This window comes from Nerophis ophidion, linkage group LG28, assembly GCF_033978795.1.
Source record: "Nerophis ophidion isolate RoL-2023_Sa linkage group LG28, RoL_Noph_v1.0, whole genome shotgun sequence".
NCBI classification, from domain to species: domain Eukaryota; kingdom Metazoa; phylum Chordata; class Actinopteri; order Syngnathiformes; family Syngnathidae; genus Nerophis; species Nerophis ophidion.
Genome location: NC_084638.1, coordinates 30,322,885 through 30,346,375, shown reverse-complemented (window position 1 = coordinate 30,346,375; position 23,491 = coordinate 30,322,885). Strand labels below are relative to the sequence as shown.

Sequence of the window (23,491 nt, the reverse complement as noted above, 5' to 3'; positions counted from 1 at the left end):
TTGCCAACTTTTGTGTTGTTGTTAACACAACATTATATTATTGTCGTCTGTTATTGTTGACATCTTTTGTGTTGTTGTTGTTGCCATTGTTTTGTTGTTGTTGACAAGCACAACATTGTATTAATGCAATATTTTGTGTTGTTGACGAACACAACAATGTGTTACTGCCATCTTCTGTTATTGTTGATATATTTTTTGTTGTTGTCATTGTTTGTGTTGTTGTTGACAAAAACATGGTATTATTGCCATATGTGGTGTTGTTGTTGCCATCGTTTGTGTTGTTGACAAAACCAACATAATATTATTGCCATATTTTGTGATGTCGACAAACACAACATGGTATTATCGCTATCTTGTGTGCTGTTGACAAACACAACATGGGATTATTGCCATCCATTTGTTATATTGTTGACAAACAACCTTGTCTTATTGCCAGATTTTGTGTTGTTGCCATCGTTTGTGTTGTTGTTGACAATCACACTATGGTAATTTTGCCATTTACTGTGTTATCATTGCAATGGTTTGTGTTATTGTTGCCATCGTTTGTGTTGTTGACAAACAAAATTGTACTATTGACAACTTTTGTGTTGTTGTTAACAAACACAACATGGTAATATTGCAGTCTTTTGTAATGTTGTTGACAAACCAGGGTGTATTATTGCCATCTTGTGTCTTGCTATTGTTATTGTTGTTGTTGACAAACACAACACAGTATTATTGCCATCTTTTGTGTTGTTGTTGACAAACACCATTGTATTATTGCTATCTTGTGTGTTGTTGTTGACAAACACAACATGGTATTATTGCCATATTTTGTTATTGTCGACATTGTTTGCGTTGTGGTTGTTGCCATTTTGTTTGTGTTGTTGTTTACAAACACAACATGGTATTGTTGCCATCTTTTATGTCATTGTAGACAAACACAACACTGTAGTAAGGCCATCTTATGTGTTACTGTTGACATATTTTGTGTTGTTGTTGCCGTTGTTTGTGTTGTTGTTGACAAACACAACATGTTATTTATTGTCATCTTCTCTGTTGTTGTTGACAAACACAACTTTGTATTTTTGCCGTCTGTTGTTATTGTTGACATGGTTTGTGTTGTTGCCATCTTTTGTGTTGTTGTTGACAAACACAACATGGTATTATCACTATCTTGTGTGTTGTTGACAAACACAACATTGTAGTAAGGCCATCTTATTTGTTACTGTTGACCTCTTTTGTGTTGTTGTTGCCATTGTTTGTGTTGTTGTTGACAAACACAACATGTTATTATTGTCGTTTTCTCTGTTGTTGTTGACAAACACAACTTTGTATTTTTGCCATCTGTTGTAATTGTTGACATCTTTTGTGTTGTTGTTGCCATCTTTTGTGTTGTTGTTGACAAACACCATTGTATTATTGCTATCTTGTGTGTTGTTGTTGACAAACACAACATGGTATTATTGCCATATTTTGTTATTGTCGACATTGTTTGCGTTGTGGTTGTTGCCATTTTGTTTGTGTTGTTGTTTACAAACACAACATGGTATTGTTGCCAACTTTTATGTCATGGTAGACAAACACAACACTGTAGTAAGGCCATCTTATGTGTTACTGTTGACATATTTTGTGTTGTTGTTGCCATTGTTTGTGTTGTTGTTGACAAACACAACATGTTATTTATTGTCATTTTCTCTGTTGTTGACAAACACAACTTTGTATTTTTGCCGTCTGTTGTTATTGTTGACATGTTTTGTGTTGTTGCCATCTTTTGTGTTGTTGTTGACAAACACAACATGGTATTATCACTATCTTGTGTGTTGTTGACAAACACAACATTGTAGTAAGGCCATCTTATTTGTTACTGTTGACCTCTTTTGTGTTGTTGTTGCCATTGTTTGTGTTGTTGTTGACAAACACAACATGTTATTATTGTCGTTTTCAATGTTGTTGTTGACAAACACAACTTTGTATTTTTGCCATCTGTTGTAATTGTTGACATCTTTTGTGTTGTTGTTGCCATCTTTTGTGTTGTTGTTGACAAACACAACATGGTACTATTGCCATTCATTTGTGTTATTGTTGACATGATTTGTGTTGTTGTTGCCATTATTCGTGTTGTTGTTGACAAACACAACTTTGTATTTTTGCCGTCTGTTGTTATTGTTGACATATTTTGTGTTGTTGTTGCCATCTTTTGTGTTGTTGCTGCCATCTTTTGTGTTGTTGTTGACAAACACAACATGGTACTATTGCCATTCGTTTGTAATGTTGTTGACAAACATTGTATTATTGCCATATTTTGTGTTGTTGCCATTGTTTGTGTTGTTGTTGACAATAACACCACGGTAATTTTGCCATCTATTGTGTTATCGTTGACATGTTTTGTGTTGTTGTTGCCATTATTCGTGCTGTTGTTGACAAACACAACTTTGTATTTTTGCCGTCTGTTATTATTGTTAACATCTTTTGTGTTGTTGTTGCCATCTTTTGTGTTGTTGTTGACAAACACAATATGTTATTATTGTCATTTTCTCTGTTGTTGTTGACAAACCAAGCATGGTATCAATGCCATCGCTTGTGTTGTTTTTGACATCTTTTTTGTGTTTGTTGACAATCACAACATGGTAATACTGCCATGCCGGGTGTTGTTGACAAACTGGTGGTTTACCTCCACTTCCTGCAGGGCCTGCACGTGGACGCCGCAGCCCAGGCCACGCTCCACCAGGGCGGCGTCCGAGGGCTCCATGAGGACGATGCGGCGCAGGCGAGGGGTCTCGGCACGCTCCACGTTGGCCAGCAGGACTTGGGCCTTGTCCACCTTGTCGCAGATGACGGTGGAGATGTCGGCTGTGTTGATGATGAAGCGTATGGCGTCTGCACCCAGCGTGTCATACAGCGGCACCACCACCATGGAGTAGGTGTAGCACGCCAGCTCCGAGATGATCCACTGCAGGGAAACAGTACTCGTGTCACATAGAGGATCTTTGACTATCTTTGATACAGAAAGTCCTTCAAAACAGGCGGATAAGTCATGTTATAGATAGAGAGGATCTTTGATGGGCATGTTGGCAGTAGGTCCTTAAAAACAGCAGAATAATCGTGACACATAGAAGATCTTTGACTAGCATTGTTGCAGAAGAACCTTAAAAAAATGCGAATAAGTCATGTCACAGAGAGGATCTTTGACTAGCTTTGATACAGAAAGTCCTTAAAAACCGGCGGCTAAGTCATGCTATATATGGAGAGGATCTTTGATAGGCATGTTGGCAGTAGGTCCTTAAAGACAGCAGAATAATCATGTCATATAGAGGATCTTTGACTAGCATTGTTGCATAAGGTCCTTAAAACCAGAAGAGTAATCGTGTCACATAGAGGATCTTTGACTAGCTTTGATACAGAAAGTCCTTAAAAACAGGCGGATAAGTCTTGTTATATATAGAGAGGATCTTTGATAGGCATGTTGGCAGTAGGTCCTTAAAAACAGCAGAATAATTGTGTCGTATAGAGGATCTTTGACTAGCATTATTGCAGAAGGTCCTTAAAACCAGCAGAGTAGTCGTGTTACATAAAGGATCTTTGGCTAGCATTTTTGCAGAAGAACTTTAAAAAATGTGAATAAGTCATGTCACAGAGAGGATCTTTGACTAGAATTGTTGCAGTGGGTCCTTAAAACCAGCAGAGTAGTCGTGTCACATAGAGGATCTTTGGCAAGCATTGTTGCAGAAGGTCCTTAATAACATGTCATAAAGAAGATCTTTGACAAGCTTGTTGGCCTTAAAAACATGCGGATAAGTCATGTTATAGAGAGGATCTTTGACAAGCATGTTGGCAGTAGGTACTTAAAAACAGCAGATTAGTCGTGTCACATAGAGGATCTTTGACTAGCATTGTTGCAGAAGGTCCTTAAAAACATGCGGATAAGTCATGTTATACATAGAGAGGATCTTTGACAAGCATGTTGGTAGTAGGTCCTTAAAAACAGCAGAATAATCGTGTCACATAGAGGATCTTTGGCTAGCATTATTGCAGAAGAACCTTAAAAAATGCGAATAAGTCATGTCATAGAGAGGATCTTTGACTAGCATGTTGGCCTTAAAAACATGCGGATAAGTAATGTTATAGAGAGGATCTTTGACAAGCATGTTGGCAGTAGGTCCTTAAAAACAGCAGATTAGTTGTATGATATCAAGAATCTTTATTTAGCATGTTGACATTAGGTCCTTAAAAACAGCAGATTAGTCGTGTCACATAAAGGATCTTTGACTAGCATGTTGGCAGTAAATCCGTAAAAACAGCAAAGTAGTCGTGTCACATAAAGGATCTTTGACTAGCATGTTGGCAGTAAGTCCTTAAAAACAGCAGATTAGTCGTGTCACATAAAGGATCTTTGACAAGCATGTTGGCAGTAAGTCCTTAAAAACAGCAGATTAGTCGTGTCACATAAAGGATCTTTGACAAGCATGTTGGCATTGAGTCCTTTAAAACAGCTGATTAGTCATGTCACATAAAGGATCTTTGACAAGCATGTTGGCAGTAAGTCCTTAAAAACAGCAGATTAGTCGTGTCACATAAAGGATCTTTGACAAGCATGTTGGCATTGAGTCCTTTAAAACAGCTGATTAGTCATGTCACATAAAGGATCTTTGACTAGCATGTTGGCATTGAGTCCTTTAAAACAGCTGATTAGTAGTGTCACATAAAGGATTTTTGACTAGCATGTTGGCATTGAGTCCTTTAAAACAGCTGATTAGTTGTGTCACATAAAGGATCTTTGACTAGCATGTTGGCATTGAGTCCTTTAAAACAGCTGATTAGTCGTGTCACATAAAGGATCTTTGACAAGCATGTTGGCAGTAAGTCCTTAAAAACAGCAAATTAGTCGTGTCATATACAGGATCTTTGACTAGCTTCTTGGCAGTACGTCCTTAAAAACAGCAGATTAGTCGTGTCACATAAAGGATCTTTGACTAGCTTCTTGGCAGTAGGTCCTTAAAAGCAGCAGATTAGTCGTGTCACATAAAGGATCTTTAACTAGCATGTTGGCAGTAAGTCCTTAAAAACAGCAGAGTAGTCGTTTCACATAAAGGATCTTTGACTAGCATGTTGGCAGTAAGTCCTTAAAAACAGCAGAGTAAGTTGTCACATAAAGGATCTTTGACTAGCATGTTCGCAGTAAGTCCTTAAAAACAGCAGATTTGTCGTGTCACATAAAGGATCTTTGACAAGCATGTTGGCATTGAGTCCTTTAAAACAGCTGATTAGTTGTGTCACATAAAGGATCTTTGACAAGCATGTTGGCAGTAAGTCCTTAAAAACAGCAAATTAGTCGTGTCACATACAGGATCTTTGACTAGCTTCTTGGCAGTTAGTCCTTAAAAGCAGCAGATTAGTTGTGTCACATAAATGATCTTTGACAAGCATATTGGCAGTAAATCCTAAAAACAGCTGTTTAGTCGTGTCACATAAATGATCTCTGGCAAGCATGTTGGCAGTAAGTCCTTAAAAACAGCAAAGTAGTCATGACACATAAAGGATCTTTGACAAGCATGTTGGCATTGAGTCCTTTAAAACAGCTGATTAGTTGTGTCACATAAAGGATCTTTAACTAGCTTCTTGGCAGTAGGTCCTTAAAAGCAGCAGATTAGTCGTGTCACATAAAGGATCTTTAACTAGCATGTTGGCAGTAAGTCCTTAAAAACAGCAGAGTAAGTTGTCACATAAAGGATCTTTGACAAGCATGTTGGCATTGAGTCCTTTAAAACAGCTGATTAGTCGTGTCACATAAAGGATCTTTGACAAGCATATTGGCAGTAAGTCCTAAAAACAGCAGATTAGCCCTGTCACATACAGGATCTTTGACTAGCTTCTTGGCAGTAAGTCCTTAAAAACAGCAGATTAGTCGTGTCACATAAAGGATCTTTGACTAGCATGTTGGCAGTAAATCCTAAAAACAGCTGTTTAGTCGTGTCACATAAATGATCTCTGGCAAGCATGTTGGCAGTAAGTCCTTAAAAACAGCAAAGTAGTCATGACACATAAAGGATCTTTGACAAGCATGTTGGCATTGAGTCCTTTAAAACAGCTGATTAGTCGTGTCACATAAAGGATCTTTGACAAGCATATTGGCAGTAAGTCCTAAAAACAGCAGATTAGTCGTGTCACATACAGGATCTTTGACTAGCTTCTTGGCAGTAAGTCCTTAAAAACAGCAGATTAGTCGTGTCACATAAAGGATCTTTGACAAGCATGTTGGCAGTAAATCCTAAAAACAGCTGTTTAGTCGTGTCACATAAATGATCTCTGGCAAGCATGTTGGCAGTAAGTCCTTAAAAACAGCAAAGTAGTCATGACACATAAAGGATCTTTGACAAGCATGTTGGCATTGAGTCCTTTAAAACAGCTGATTAGTCGTGTCACATAAAGGATCTTTGACAAGCATATTGGCAGTAAATCCTTAAAAACAGCAGATTAGTCGTGTCACATAAAGGATCTTTGACAAGCATATTGGCACTAAATCCTAAAAACAGCAGATTAGTCGTGTCACATAAAGGATCTTTGACAAGCATATTGGCACTAAATCCTAAAAACAGCAGATTAGTCGTGTCATATACAGGATCTTTGACGCTAACATCATCTTACTTAACAATAACATGGCAGGCGATGACTAAAAAGAGCGATAGTCACCTCTGGCCGGTTCTGAGCGAACACCCCGATGAACTGTTCCGGGTTGGGCAGGCAGCCCTGGTGCAGCAGACCCGAGCCCAGATGCTCGGCCCGGGAGATCACCTACAAGGCGGGAACATTCAACAGACAGAATAAAAAAAGTGGAATAAAAAGAGCAAAAAAAATGCAATGCTGACTTTAATAACACAAAGCTGCCATACAGGCTGTTTTTCTTCTTCAAAACAAAATAATGAATCAAAATCAATGTTGTTATGAATAATTGACCTATTTAAGACTCTTATTACGACTTGTCCAGGGTGTACCACGCCTTCCGCCCGATTGTAGCTGAGATAGGCGCCAGCGCCCCCCGCGACCCCAAAAGGGAATAAGTGGTAGAAAATGGATGGATGGAAGACTCTTATTAGTTCACATCAAATATTCCACTTTGAAATATTTTTGTTTTCCATAAAAAAACAAAACTTTCGATGGCAAAAACAACAACATGGAAAAAAATGATAAAAACGTACAACTATGGATGGATCCGAAGTTGATGTAGAGATTTGAGTGTTGAAAGTTAAAAATAAATAAATGTATGATTTATTTTTTTAACAATTTTATGGGGTTTCAAAAACTGTCATTACTCCAAAAATAATAATGAATTAATGATTTTAAATGTATTATTGACATATTTAAGGCTCCAATTACTCCACATCAAATATTCCACTTTGAAAAAAATGTTCAAAGTGGAATATTTTGTGCATATTTTTTTTTATATATTTATATATATTTTTTAATATTTTTTGCATATTTTTTGTGTTTGCCATACAAAACTAAAAAGATAGGGTTAACTTCAACTTAAACCATTTTCTATGACAATTAGGGCATGAAAAAACAAACAAAAAATATATAAAAAATAATAATAATAATAATAATAATAATAAAAACGTATAATCGGTTAATTTAAAGAGTTGAGTGTTAAAAGTGGAAACAAAAAAAAAATTATCTATGACTTATTTTTTACACTTTTGTTATCCCTAAGGATTTTAGTGGGATTAAAAAAAACTAAAACTTTTTTTGCTCAAAAAATAACTTAAAATAAATTATGTTATGATGTATTGACTTATTTTAGGCTCCAAGTACTCCACATCAAATATTCCACTTTTTGGGGAATATACTGCATATTTTCATGTTTTTGTTCTTTAACAAAAAGGGTATAAAACATTAAAAAATATATCTAACTTTATTTCAACAGATAGAACTGAAATTGATTTCAAGATTTAAGCGTTAAAATTAATTAAAATTACTTTTTAAAAATTATTTAATGACTGAGAACCTTCCGGGTACCCGGAAATGTTTTACTATTGCCATCTTTTGTGTTGTTGTTGACAAACACAACATGTTATTATTGCTATCTTTTGTTATTGTTGACAAATTTTGTGTTGTTGTTGCAATTATTTTGTTATTGTTGACAAACACAACATGGTATTATTGCCATCTTTTGTATTGTTGTTGACAAACAACATTGTATTGTTGCCATATTTTGTGTTGTTGTTGACAAACACAACATGAAATTATTGTCATTTGTTTGTAATTTTGTTGACAAACAACATTGTATTGTTGCTATCTTTTGTGTTGTTGTTGACAAACACAACATGGTATTATTGCCATCTTTTGTATTGTTGCTGACGAACACAATTGTATTATTGCCATCTTTTGTGTTGTTGACAAACGCAACCTGACACTATAGCCATGTTCTGTTATTGTTGACATCTTTAGTGCTGTTGTTGACATTGTTTTGTTATTGTTGACAAACACAACTTGGTATTATTGCCATCTTTGGTTTTTGTTGATCTCTTTTGCGTTGTTGCTGCCATTGTTTTGTTGTTGTTGACAAACACAACATGGTATTATTGCCATCTTTTGTGTTTTTGTTGCCGTCATTTGTGTTTTTGACAAACACAACATGGAATTATTGGCATTTGTTTGTAACGTTGTTGACAAACAAAATTGTGTTTTTGCCATCTTTTGTGGTGTTTTGGACAAACACAATATGGTATTATTGCCATCTTTTGTTATTGTTGACATATTTTGTGTTGTTGTTGCTATTGTTTTGATATTGGTGTCATTGCCCTCTCTTGTGTTGTTGACTAACGACAAAGTATTATTGCCATCTTTTGTTATTGTTGACATTGGTTTTGTTTTTGTCATTGTTTTGTTATTTTTGACAAACACAACATGGTATTATTGCCATATTTTGTATTGTTGACAGACAAAATTCTATTACTGCCCTCTTTTGGGTTTTTGTTGCCGTCATTTGTGTTGTTGACAAACACAACATGGAATTATTGCTATCCTTTGTATTGTTGTTGACAAACACAATTGTATTATTGCCATCTTTTGTGTTGTTTTTGACAAACACAATAAGGTATCATTGCCATATTTTTTTATTGTTGACCTCTTTTGTGTTGTTGATGCCACTGTTTTGTTATTGTTGAAAAACACAACATGGTATTATTGCAATCTTTTGTTATTGTTGACATCGTTTGTGTTGTTGTTGCCACTGTTTTGTTATTGTTGACAAACACAACATGGTATTATTGCCATCTTTTGTATTGTTGACGAACAAAATTGTATTTTTGCTATCATTTGTGTTGTTGTTGAGAAACACAACATGGCATTATTGCCATCTTTTGTTATTGTTGACATATTTTTTGTTTTTGTTGCCATCATTTGTGTTGTGGACAAACACAACATGGAATTAATGGCATTTGTTTGTAAAGTTGATGAAAAGCAACATTGTATTTTTGCCATATTTGTGTTATTGTTGCCTCTGTTTTGTTGTTGTTGACAAACACAACATGGTATTATTGCCATCTTTTGTATTGTTGACCAACAAAATTTTATTTTTGCTATCATTTGTGTTGTTTTTGAGAAACACAACATGGCATTATTGCCATCTTTTGTTATTGTTGACATATTTTTTGTTTTTGTTGCCATCATTTGTGTTGTTGACAAACACAACATGGAATTAATGGCATTTGTTTGTAAAGTCGATGACAAGCAACATTGTATTTTTGCCATCTTTTGTGTTGTTGTTGCCTCTGTTTTGTTGTTGTTGACAAACACAACATGGTACTATTGCCATCTTTTGTATTGTTGACGAACAAAATTGTATTTTTCGTATCATTTGTGTTGTTGTTGAGAAACACAACATGGCATTATTGCCATCTTTTGTTATTGTTGACATATGTTTTGTTTTTGTTGCCATCATTTGTGTTGTGGACAAACACAACATGGAATTAATGGCATTTTTTTATAAAGTTGATGACAAGCAACATTGTATTTTTGCCATCTTTTGTGTTGTTGCCATTGTTTTGTTATTGTTGACAAACACAACATGGTATTATTGCAATCTTTTGTTATTGTTGACATCGTTTGTGTTGTTGTTGCCACTGTTTTGTTATTGTTGACAAACACAACATGGTATTATTGCCATCTTTTGTATTGTTGACGAACAAAATTGTATTTTTGCTATCATTTTTGTTGTTGAGAAACACAACATGGCATTATTGCCATCTTTTGTTATTGTTGACATATTTTTTGTTTTTGTTGCCATCATTTGTGTTGTGGACAAACACAACATGGAATTAATGGCATTTGTTTGTAAAGTTGATGACAAGCAACATTGTATTTTTGCCATATTTGTGTTATTGTTGCCTCTGTTTTGTTGTTGTTGACAAACACAACATGGTATTATTGCCATCTTTTGTATTGTTGACCAACAAAATTTTATTTTTGCTATCATTTGTGTTGTTTTTGAGAAACACAACATGGCATTATTGCCATCTTTTGTTATTGTTGACATATTTTTTGTTTTTGTTGCCATCATTTGTGTTGTTGACAAACACAACATGGAATTAATGGCATTTGTTTGTAAAGTCGATGACAAGCAACATTGTATTTTTGCCATCTTTTGTGTTGTTGTTGCCTCTGTTTTGTTGTTGTTGACAAACACAACATGGTACTATTGCCATCTTTTGTATTGTTGACGAACAAAATTGTATTTTTCGTATCATTTGTGTTGTTGTTGAGAAACACAACATGGCATTATTGCCATCTTTTGTTATTGTTGACATATGTTTTGTTTTTGTTGCCATCATTTGTGTTGTGGACAAACACAACATGGAATTAATGGCATTTTTTTATAAAGTTGATGACAAGCAACATTGTATTTTTGCCATCTTTTGTGTTGTTGCCATTGTTTTGTTATTGTTGACAAACACAACATGGTATTATTGCCATCTTTTGTATTGTTGACGAACAAAATTGTATTTTTGCTATCATTTTTGTTGTTGAGAAACACAACATGGCATTATTGCCATCTTTTGTTATTGTTGACATATTTTTTGTTTTTGTTGCCATCATTTGTGTTGTGGACAAACACAACATGGAATTAATGGCATTTGTTTGTAAAGTTGATGACAAGCAACATTGTATTTTTGCCATCTTTTGTGTTATTGTTGCCTCTGTTTTGTTGTTGTTGACAAACACAACATGGTATCATTGCCATCTTTTGTATTGTTGACGAACAAAATTGTATTTTTGCTATCATTTGTGTTGTTTTTGAGAAATACAACATGGCATTATTGCCATCTTTTGTTATTGTTGACATATTTTTTGTTTTTGTTGCCATCATTTGTGTTGTTGACAAACACAACATGGAATTAATGGCATTTGTTTGTAAAGTCGATGACAAGCAACATTGTATTTTTGCCATCTTTTGTGTTGTTGTTGCCTCTGTTTTGTTGTTGTTGACAAACACAACATGGTACTATTGCCATCTTTTGTATTGTTGACGAACAAAATTGTATTTTTGCTATCATTTGTGTTGTTGAGAAACACAACATGGCATTATTGCCATCTTTTGTTATTGTTGACATATTTTTTGTTTTTGTTGCCATCATTTGTGTTGTGGACAAACACAACATGGAATTAATGGCATTTGTTTGTAAAGTTGATGACAAGCAACATTGTATTTTTGCCATCTTTTGTGTTGTTGTTGCCTCTGTTTTGTTGTTGTTGACAAACACAACATGGTATTATTGCCATCTTTTGTATTGTTGACGAACAAAATTGTATTTTTGCTATCATTTGTGTTGTTGAGAAACACAACATGGCATTATTGCCATCTTTTGTTATTGTTGACATATTTTTTGTTTTTGTTGCCATCATTTGTGTTGTTGACAAACACAACATGGAATTAATGGCATTTGTTTGTAAAGTTGATGACAAGCAACATTGTATTTTTGCCATCTTTTGTGTTGTTGTTGCCTCTGTTTTGTTGTTGTTGACAAACACAACATGGTACTATTGCCATCTTTTGTATTGTTGACGAACAAAATTGTATTTTTCGTATCATTTGTGTTGTTGTTGAGAAACACAACATGGCATTATTGCCATCTTTTGTTATTGTTGACATATGTTTTGTTTTTGTTGCCATCATTTGTGTTGTGGACAAACACAACATGGAATTAATGGCATTTTTTTATAAAGTTGATGACAAGCAACATTGTATTTTTGCCATCTTTTGTGTTATTGTTGCCTCTGTTTTGTTATTGTTGACAAACACAACATGGTACTATTGCCATCTTTTGTATTGTTGACGAACAAAATTGTATTTTTCGTATCATTTGTGTTGTTGTTGAGAAACACAACATGGCATTATTGCCATCTTTTGTTATTGTTGACATATGTTTTATTTTTGTTGCCATCATTTGTGTTGTGGACAAACACAACATGGAATTATTGGCATTTGTTTGTAACGTTGTTGACAAGCAACATTGTATTTTTGCCATCTTTTGCGTCGATGTAGCCTCTGTTTTGTTGTTGTTGACAAACACAACATGGTATCATTGCCATCTTTTGTATAGTTGTTGACAAACAAAATTGTATTATTGCCATTTTCTGTGTTGTTGTTTACAAACACAACATGATAGTATTGCCAGCTTTTGTTATTGTTGACGTCCTTTGAGTTTCTGTTGCCATTGTTTGTGTTGTTGTTGACAAACAACATGACAATGTTGACATTCTTTATGTTGTATTATGGCCATCTGTTGTGTTACTGTTGACATCTATATAAAATATATATAAAAAAATCTATATTGGTGTTAAAAAAAAAATGGCCCCCGCGTTCTTTGATTTTTCAGTTTGTGGCCCTCAGTGGAAAAACTTCCTTGCTATTAAGTAATATAAAATATGAAAACCATTCACTTCATCAAAGCAAACATAACCTTTTGCTAGCAGGAGGATTGGTTGCTAGGCAGATTAGGCGCAGGACTTCCTGTGTATGTCTGGCACTGACCTCCTTGTAGGAAATCCACTTGTAAGGCTGGTTGGGGAGACGAGAACCCAGGCACGGACCATCACCTGTTTATGGCAACAAAACATTTATACATATACATATACACATACACATACACATATATATATATACATATATATACATATATATATATATATATATATATATATACATATATATATACATATACATACATATACATATATATATATATATATATATATATATATATATATATATATATATATATATACATACACACATACAGTCATGGTCAAAAGTTTACATTCACTTGTAAAGAACATAATGTCATGGCTGTCCTTAGTTGCCAATAATTTCTGCAACTCTGATTTTTTTGTGAGTGATTGGAGCACATACTTGTTGGTCATAAAAAACATTCATGAAGTTTGGTTCTTTTACGTATTTATTTTGGGTCTACTGAAAATGTGACCAAATCTGCTAGGTCAAAAATGTTAATATTTGGGTTCATGTCCCTTGGCAAGTTTCACTGCAATAAGACGCTTTTGGTCGCCATCCACAAGCTTCTGGTTGAATTTTTGACCACTCCTCTTGACCAAATTGGTGCAGTTCAGCTAAATTTGTTGGTTTTCTGACATGGACTTGTTTCTTCAGCATTGGCCACACAGTCCCAAAGTCAGTACTTTGGGAACACCATTCTAAAACTTTCATTCTAGCCTGATTTAGCCATTCCTTTGCAACTTTTGATGTTTGTTTGGGGTCATTGTCCTGTTGGAACCCCCAACTGTGCCCAAGACCCAACCTCCGGCCTGATGATTTTAGTTTGTCCTGAAGAATCTGGAGGTAATCGTCCTTTTACATTGTCAGCAAAACAGGCCCAGATTATAATACTACCACCACCATGCATGACGGTAGGTATGGTGTTCCTGGGATTAAAAGGCCTCACATTTTCTCCTCCATATTGCTGGGTTTTGTGGCCAAACAGCTTAATTTTTGTTTCATCTGACCACAGAACTTTCCTCCAGAAGGTCTTATCTTTGTCCATGTGATCAGCAGCAAACTTTAGACGAGCCTTAAAGGGGAACATTATCACCAGACCTATGTAAGCGTCAATATACACCTTGATGTTGCAGGAAAAAGACCATATGTTTTTTTAACCGATTTCCGAACTCTAAAAGGGTGAATTTGGCGATCGAAACGCCTTTCAATTGTTCGCTGACGGAGCCATGACCTTTCACCCGTCATTTTCTCAAACACATTACAAACACAAGTCAAATCAGCTGTTATTTTCCGTTTTTTCGACTGTTTTCCGTACCTTGGTCGGTGTGTTGTCGGAGGGTGTAACAACACGATCAGGGACGGATTCAAGTTGACTTACGCGGAGTGTGCTAATCAGACATATCAATGTTCACGGCATGCTAACCGATGCTAACATGCTATTTAGGCTAGCTGTATGTACATATTGCATCATTATGCCTCATTTGTAGTTATATTTGCATCCAGCCTTTCCCTCCACCCACATTTAATGCCAAACAAACACTAACCAATCGACGGATTTAAGTTGCACCAGTGATCAAAAGATGGGAAAGTCCCTCGTTTGTTCTGTTCTGTCATAGCATCGCTACCGACGATAGCGATGCTACGACAGAGATGTGTGGATATCCTGCGACACTCATAGCAGATGCATTTCCAACGATAAAGTCAACGAAATCACAAAGGTGAGTTTTGTTGATGTTATTGACTTATGTGCTAATCAGACATATTTGCTCAGGGCATGACTGTAAGCTAATCGATGCTAACATGCTATTTAGGCTAGCTGTATGTACATATTGCATCATTATGCCTCATTTGTAGCTATATTTGCATCCAGCCTTTCCCTCCACCCACTTTTAATGCCAAACAAACACTAACCAATCGACGGATTTAAGTTGCACCAGTGATCAAAAGATGGGAAAGTCCCTCGTTTGTTCTGTTCTGTCATAGCATCGCTACCGACGATAGCGATGCTACGACAGAGATGTGTGGATATCCTGCGACACCCAAAGCAGATGCATTTGCAAAGATAAAGTCAACGAAATCACAAAGGTGAGTTTTGTTGATGTTATTGACTTATGTGCTAATCAGACATATTTGCTCAGGGCATGACTGTAAGCTAATCGATGCTAACATGCTATTTAGGCTAGCTGTATGTACATATTGCATCATTATGCCTCATTTGTAGCTATATTTGCATCCAGCCTTTCCCTCCACCCACTTTTAATGCCAAACAAACACTAACCAATCGACGGATTTAAGTTGCACCAGTGATCAAAAGATGGGAAAGTCCCTCGTTTGTTCTGTTCTGTCATAGCATCGCTACCGACGATAGCGATGCTACGACAGAGATGTGTGGATATCCTGCGACACCCAAAGCAGATGCATTTGCAAAGATAAAGTCAACAAAATCACAAAGGTGAGTTTTGTTGATGTTATTGACTTATGTGCTGATCAGACATATTTGCTCAGGGCATGACTGTAAGCTAATCGATGCTAACATGCTATTTAGGCTAGCTGTATGTACATATTGCATCATTATGCCTCATTTGTAGCTATATTTGCATGCAGCCTTTCCCTCCACCCACTTTTAATGCCAAACAAACACTAACCAATCGACGGATTTAAGTTGCACCAGTGATCAAAAGATGGGAAAGTCCCTCGTTTGTTCTGTTCTGTCATAGCATCGCTACCAACGATAGCGATGCTACGACAGAGATGTGTGGATATCCTGCGACACCCAAAGCAGATGCATTTCCAACGATAAAGTCAACAAAATCACGAAGGTGAGTTTTGTTGATGTTATTGACTTATGTGCTAATCAGACATATTTGCGCACGGCATGACTGCAAGCTAATCGATGCTAACATGCTATTTAGGCTAGCTGTATGTACATTTGTAGCTATATTTGCATCCAGCCTTTCCCTTAACCCACATTTAATGCTAAACAAACACATACCAATCGACAGATGCAATCGTTGGTTAGAAGGCGATCGCCGAATTCGTCCTCGTTGCCGTTGTCTGTTGTGATATGGCTCAATAGGTTCATTTTCTTCTTCAATTTTGTTTTCGCTATCTGCCTCCACACTCCAACCATCCGTTTCAATACATGCGTAATCTGTTCAATCGCTTAAGCCGCTGAAATCCGAGACTGAATCAGAGCTAATGTCGCTATATATTTCTGTTCTATCCGCCATGTTTTTTTGTATTGGCATCACGCAGTCACGTCACAGGACAATGGACGGGTGGATATAGCGATGGTGAAAACCAGGCACTTTGAAGCAGTTTTTCGGGATGTTGCGTGATGGGTAAAATTTTGAAAAAAACTTCGAAAAATAAAAAAAAGCCACTTGGAACTGATTTTAATTGGTTTTAACCCTTCTGAAATTGTGATAATGTTCCCCTTTAAGGTGTCGCTTCTGGAGCAAAGGCTTCCTTCTTGCATGGTAGCCTCTCAGTCCATGGCGATGCAAAACACGCTTGACTATGGACACTGACATCAGCTGCCAATTCACTGCAAACCTGCTTTTTGGTGGTTCTCGGCTGACTCTTGATCCTCCTGATCAATTTTCTCTCAGCAGCAGGTGATAGCTTGCCTTTTCTACCTGATCATGGCAGTGACAAAACTGTGCCATGGACTTTATACTTACGCCTGCACAGTTGCTCTTGGGACCTTAAAGGCCTACTGAAACCCACTACTACCGACCACGCAGTCTGATTGTTTATATATCAATGATGAAATATTAACATTGCAACACATGCCAATACGGCCGGTTTAGTTTACTAAATTACAATTTTAAATTTCTTGTTGAAAACGTCGCGGAATGATGACGCGTGTGCGTGACGTCTCGGGTTGGAGGGGACATATTAGCCCAGCACCACACACGGCTAAAAGTAGTCTCCTTCCATCGCATAATTACACAGTAATTTGGACATCTGTGTTGCTGAATCTTTTGCAATTTGTTCAATTAATAATGGAGACGTCAAAGAAGAATGCTGTTGGTGGAAAGCGGTGGATTGCAGCGGCCTTTAGCAACCGAAACACAGCCGGTGTTTCTTTGTTTGTTGTGAAGCTTTAACACAGAGCGGTCAAGTGAACATGTTTCTCAACGTCAACCAGCAAGTTTTTGGATGGGAAAATTGTGATATTACGTCGACTCTTACCGGAGACATCAGTGGATTATACCTCCTCCTACTGCAGCTCAAAAAGGCAGCCGCGATCTTAGCTCCTCGGCTACTCTCAGAGACACTGGCGTTCACCGCAGCCATCTGACTTTCAGGTATGACTCTTACTAAAACACTATTAAAACAATAAGCAGATAAGGGATCTTCCAGAATTATCCTAGTAAATGTGTCTGATTACATCTGAAACCTTCGCACTGCCGCCGCCTAGAGCAGTCGCCTTTTTTTTTTTTTTTTCTAGTCCTTCACTCTAAATTTCCTCATCCACGAGTCTTTCATCCTCGCTCAAATTAATGGAGAAATTGTCGCTTTCTCGGTCCGAAAAGCTCTTGCTGCTGGTGGCTATGATTATAAATGTCAAGCGCACATCGTCTGCTACTTCCGGTAAAGGCAAGGCTTTTTTATTAGCGACCATAAGTTGCGAACTTTATCGTGGATGTTCTCTACTAAATCCTTTCAGCAAAAATATGGCAATATCGCGAAATGATCAAGTATGACACATAGAATGGACCTGCTATCCCCGTTTAAATAAGAACATCTCATTTCAGTAGGCCTTTAAGCTACTTCGAAATGGCTCCAAGTGACTTTCCTGACTTGTTCAAGTCAATGATTCGTTTTTTTTTTTCAGATCTGCGCTGAGTTCCTTTGACTTTCCCGTTGTCGCGTTTGTAACCGACTGCATCACATGAGCCCTTTTTAAATGGACTCAGAGAAGTCAACAGGTGTCGTCAATCATGATTCGCTAACATGAAGTTAAGAGGCCATGCCGTGAAGCTAATTTGAGTTGATTGTAACTTTTCCACATCTTGTTGGACTTGGTTGTCTTTTTATTTCCTCGTCAGATTTTAGAACAGCTAAAGTGGGAGCCTTTTACATGGACCTTGAATTTGGAATGTTGGAATGAAGACATAACAATCTGTTATCTCAACTGTCCGAGGTAGGGAGGAGAAGAAGAGGGGCGGGTGAGAGTGAGTGAGGAGGGAGAAACTGTCATTTTAGGATTAGATCAATTTGGACCGTGCCTTTGAAATGTTGTATCTAGATTGATCTTATAGGGACGGCGTGGCGCAGTGGGAAAGTGGCCGTGCGCAACCCGAGAGTCCCTGGTTCAAATCCCACCTAGTACCAACCTCGTCACGTCCGTTGTGTCCTGAGCAAGACACTTCACTGGTTGGCGCCTTGCATGGCAGCTCCCTCCATCAGTGTGTGAATGTGTGTGTGAATGGGTAAATGTGGAAGTAGTGTCAAAGCGCTTTGAGTACCTTGAAGGTAGAAAAGCGCTATACAAGTACAACCCATTTATCTCCCAAGGCGCTTTGGTTATAAAAATATCAAAATGAGCAACCTCTGTCTCTGATTGATTTAAAACCAGCTTAAGTGTCATAAAAGAACCTGGGAGCGTTGACCGAAGGAAGAACGGGTCAGAACACATTGATAATGTATGTTGCTGTTTGTATACTTTTCACCCAGCAGATTTGGTCACATTTTCAGTAGACACATAATAAATTCATAAAAGAACCAAACCACGACTGTATGGAACCTGTTTCCTGTTTTGAAGAAGTTTCATTATGATTATTATACCAATTAATACATTGCGAGAATCGTGTTGAATCGATTCTGAATCGCATAATCACGCCAGGACTCAGAATCGTGCCCACGGATTCATGGCCCGGTTAAATAATTTCCAGGGTTTGCATAAAAACCTGTGGCAATGAATTGGAAACATTGAGCCGCCGTACGCAACAGCATCATTTGCAATAATGGATTCATTGGAGGGATTCAAACATCGCCACGGACCCACCTGATATATGGAGGCCTCGCTGGAAGACCTCGTACATGGTCCTGGCGTCGTCGTGGTAATGAGTGAGCAGCTTGGAGGTGTCGCCCATCATTGACCTGCGACCCCCGTCTTCATGCTAACGACACAGGAGACGGCTAGGTTACTTGTACTTAACGCGCTGACTCGTCCAAAACCCTCCGAGGCTTACCGGCACCTCCTCGGACTGGTGGAGGAGGCTGCATGGCGGCTTGATGGCGCGGGGCCGGGTGGCCAGCCAGTACGCCAGCACGGCGGCGAGAGCGCCGAGTCCCACCAGCGTGGACGTGGGCAGCGAGCGGAAGAACTGGCCCAGCTCGTCCATCTCTGGTACCCTCAGGCTGCTCATCATCTCCTGGGCCTGCATCTTCTCCTTCAGCGTGGAACTCAGCTCTGCGGAGGAGAAACATCCAGGTTTTTTTTTTCCTGGTCTCAAACTGTGCCCCTGAGGCTTAGTTCGGAGAGGCTTTTTTCTCCCTATGTTACTGTGGAGGGGGGATGAGGCCAGCGCTGCCTGCAGGAGCAAAGGTCACCGCCTCTGTCCATGGTGCTGAGGACAGAGAACCATCAGACAGGGGCGTGGCTGTGCTGACGGCGAGACACAGCTGGCAGGTGATTAGGTTTCACAGGTGGTACGTGTTAATCTAGGGCGGCATGGCGTAGTGGGTAGAGCGGCCGTGCCAGAAACCTGAGGGTTGCAGGTTCGTTTCCCACCTATTGATATCCAATTCGCTGCCGTTGTGTCCTTGGGCAGGACACTTCACCTTTGCCCCCGGTGCCGCTCACACTGGTGAATGAATGATGAATGAATGATCGCCGGTGGTCGGAGGGACCGTAGGCGCAAACTGGCAGCCACGCTTCCGTCAGTCTACCCCAGGGCAGCTGTGGCTACAGATGTAGCTTACCACCACCAGGTGTGAATGAATGATGGGTTCCCACCTCTCTGTGAGCGCTTTGAGTATCTAACAATAGAAAAGCGCGATATAAATCTAATCCATTATTATTATTATTAATTAATCATCTGTTGTCTTTAACAGTAAGCGACCGGGAGCAGTGGGAGAGAGAGGATACGGACGTGGCCGAGAAGTCATGTTCTGCGGGAGAAAGACTCGGCGAAATCTACGCACATTAAAAACTTTGTTCAACTCTGCACGCCTGGTTTTTGTGAAGTGTCTGTCAGTGGGACCGCGAGGAAGCGACTTCCACAGTTACATTTTTATGGGGCTACCCATGATGCGTTCACTGTCTTATTGAAACAGGTCAGTGGTAGGTTCAGTTCGCTGTCTAACAAAAAAAATCCATAAATTTGAGTGTTCAAAAAAACAACCGTTGTGTGAGTTTAGTTTAAAAAAAAAAAAGCAACTCTGGGTTGCGTTCACTGTCTAACAAAGAAGCAGCATAGTGTTGCCTTCAATGTCAATTAAATAGCATCAAGTTGACTGTAACGTCTAATGTCCATTGTGTTGCCTTCAATGTCAATTAAATAGCATCAAGTTGACTGTAACGTCTAATGTCCATTGTGTTGCCTTCAATGTCAATTAAATAGCATCAAGTTGACTGTAACGTCTAATGTCCATTGTGTTGCCTTCAATGTCAATTAAATAGCATCAAGTTGACTGTAACGTCTAATGTCCATTGTGTTGCCTTCAATGTCAATTAAATAGCATCAAGTTGACTGTAACGTCTAATGTCCATTGTGTTGCGTTCAGTTTTTGCCGTGGAACATTGTTTTGCATTCAGTGTCTAAAGAATAAACATCACATTGCGTTTAGGGGTTAAGAAAGAAACATCATGTTGCTTGTAGTGTCGAAGAAAAAATATGTTGTATTTAGTGTCTAAGATAGAAACATCGTGTTGCCTTTTAGTGTCTCAGGAAGAAACATCATGTTGTGTTTAGTGTCTAAGGAAGAAACATCATGTTGTGTTTAGTGTCTAAGGAAGAAACATCATGTTGTGTTTAGTGTCTAAGGAAGAAACATCATGTTGTGTTTAGTGTCTAAGGAAGAAACATCATGTTGTGTTTAGTGTCTAAGGAAGAAACATCATGTTGTGTTTAGTGTCTAAGGAAGAAACATCATGTTGTGTTTAGTGTCTAAGGAAGAAACATCATGTTGTGTTTAGTGTCTAAGGAAGAAACATCATGTTGTGTTTAGTGTCTAAGGAAGAAACATCATGTTGTGTTTAGTGTTCAAGGAAGAAACATCATGTTGTGTTTAGTGTCTAAGGAAGAAACATCATGTTGTGTTTAGTGTCTAAGGAAGAAACATCATGTTGTGTTTAGTGTCTAAGGAAGAAACATCATGTTGTGTTTAGTGTCTAAGGAAGAAACATCATGTTGTGTTTAGTGTTCAAGGAAGAAACATCATGTTGTGTTTAGTGTCTAAGGAAGAAACATCATGTTGCCTTTTAGTGTCTCAGGAAGAAACATCATGTTGTGTTTAGTGTCTAAGGAAGAAACATCATGTTGTGTTTAGTGTCTAAGGAAGAAACATCATGATGTGTTTAGTGTTCAAGGAAGAAACATCATGTTGTGTTTAGTGTCTAAGGAAGAAACATCATGTTGTGTTTAGTGTCTAAGGAAAAACATGTTGTATTTAGTGTCAAAGAGAGAAACGTCATGTTGCGTTTAGTATCTTAGGAACAAACCTCAGGTTGCATTCAGAGACTCAGAATGAAACATGCTGCCTTTAGTGTCTAAGAAAGAAACATCATGATACGTTACGTGTCTAAGAAAGACGCATCATGTTGCATTCAGTGTCAAATAAAGAAACACCATGTTGCATTTAGTGTCCAAGAAAAAGAAATATCACTTTGTGTTTAGTGCCAAAAGAAGAAACATCATGCTGCATTAAATTTCAAAGAAACAATGTTGCATTTAGTGTCTAACAAAGAAACATATTGTTGTGTTTAGTGTCCAGGGAAAAACACATGTTGCATTTAGTGTCTTTGAAAGAAAAATGTTGCATTCTGGGCCTAAGAAAGAAACATTAAGATGCGTTTGGTGTCTAAGAAAGAACCATCATGTTGCATTTAAGGTCTGAGTAAGAAACATTATGTTGCATTTAGCATCTAAGAAAGAAACATTATGTTACATTTAGCGTCTACCAAAGAAACATGTTGCATTCTGTGACTAAGAAAGAAACATCATGTTGCGTTCAATGTCAAAGAAAGAAACAATGTTGCATTCTGTGTCCAACAAAGAAATGTAATGTTGCTTTTAGTGTCTAAGAAAGAAACATGTTGCATTTAGTGTCCAAGGAAGAAACATCATTTGTATTTAGTGTCTAAGGAAGAAACATCACGTTGCATTTAAGGTCGAAGTAAAAAACATTATGTTGCATTTAGCGTCTAAGAAAGAAACATGTTGCATTCTGTGTCTAAGAAAGAAACATCATGATGCGTTAAGTGTCTAAGAAAGAAACATAATGTTGCATTCAGTGTCTAACAAATAAACTTCATGTTACTTTGAGTGTCTAAGAAAGAAACATGTTGCATTTAGTGTCTAAGGAAGAAACATCATGTTGCGCTCAGTGTCAAAGAAGAAACATAACGTCGCATTTAGTGTCTAACAAAGAAACATCATGTTGTGTTTAGTGTCTAAGGAAGAAACATGTTGCGTTTAGTGTCTTAGAAAGAAACATGTTGCATTCATTGCCTATGAAAGAAACATTATGATGTGTTTAGTGTCTAAGAAAGAAACATCACGTTGCATTTAAGGTCTAAGTAAAAAACATGTTGCATTTAGCGTCTAAGAAAGAAAAATGTTGCATTCTGGGCCTAAAAAAGAAACATTAAGATAAGTTTAGTGTCTAAGAAAGAACCATCATGTTGCATTTAAGGTCTGAGTAAGAAACATTATGTTGCATTTAGCGTGTAAGAAAGAAACATTATGTTACATTTAGCGTCTACCAAAGAAACATGTTGCATTCTGTGACTAAGAAAGAAACATCATGATGAGGTAAGTGTCTAAGAAAGACACATCATGTTGCGTTCAATGTCAAAGAAAGAAACAATGTTGCATTCAGTGTCCAACAAAGAAATGTAATGTTGCTTTTAGTGTCTAAGAAAGAAACATGTTGCATTTAGTGTCCAAGGAAGAAACATCATTTGTATTTAGTGTCTAAGAAAGAAACATGTTGCATTTAGTGTCTAAGGAAGAAACATCACGTTGCATTTAAGGTCTATGTAAAAAACATTATGTTGCATTTAGCGTCTAAGAAAGAAACATGTTGCATTCTGTGTCTAAGAAAGAAACATCATGATGCGTTAAGTGTCTAAGAAAGAAACATAATGTTGCATTCAGTGTCTAACAAATAAACTTCATGTTACTTTGAGTGTCTAAGAAAGAAACATGTTGCATTTAGTGTCTAAGGAAGAAACATCATGTTGCGCTCAGTGTCAAAGAAGAAACATAACATCGCATTTAGTGTCTAACAAAGAAACATCATGTTGTGTTTAATGTCTAGGGAAAA

The 23,491-nt window shown here is 37.5% G+C and overlaps 1 protein-coding gene across 1 annotated transcript in view; it reads right to left on the bottom strand.

The window, feature by feature from the left end:
* acsl6 (acyl-CoA synthetase long chain family member 6) overlaps window positions 1–23,491 on the bottom strand; it is a 100,685-nt gene that overhangs the window by 49,456 nt on the left and 27,738 nt on the right. Inside the window, exons 2-6 of the mRNA XM_061890561.1 lie at window positions 19,192–19,412; window positions 19,005–19,119; window positions 13,010–13,074; window positions 6,670–6,771; window positions 2,654–2,932 (exon numbers count right to left, since the gene is read on the bottom strand). Of these exons, the coding sequence (XP_061746545.1) occupies window positions 2,654–2,932; window positions 6,670–6,771; window positions 13,010–13,074; window positions 19,005–19,119; window positions 19,192–19,412 (782 nt within the window). The remainder of the gene's footprint in view (window positions 1–2,653; window positions 2,933–6,669; window positions 6,772–13,009; window positions 13,075–19,004; window positions 19,120–19,191; window positions 19,413–23,491) is intronic.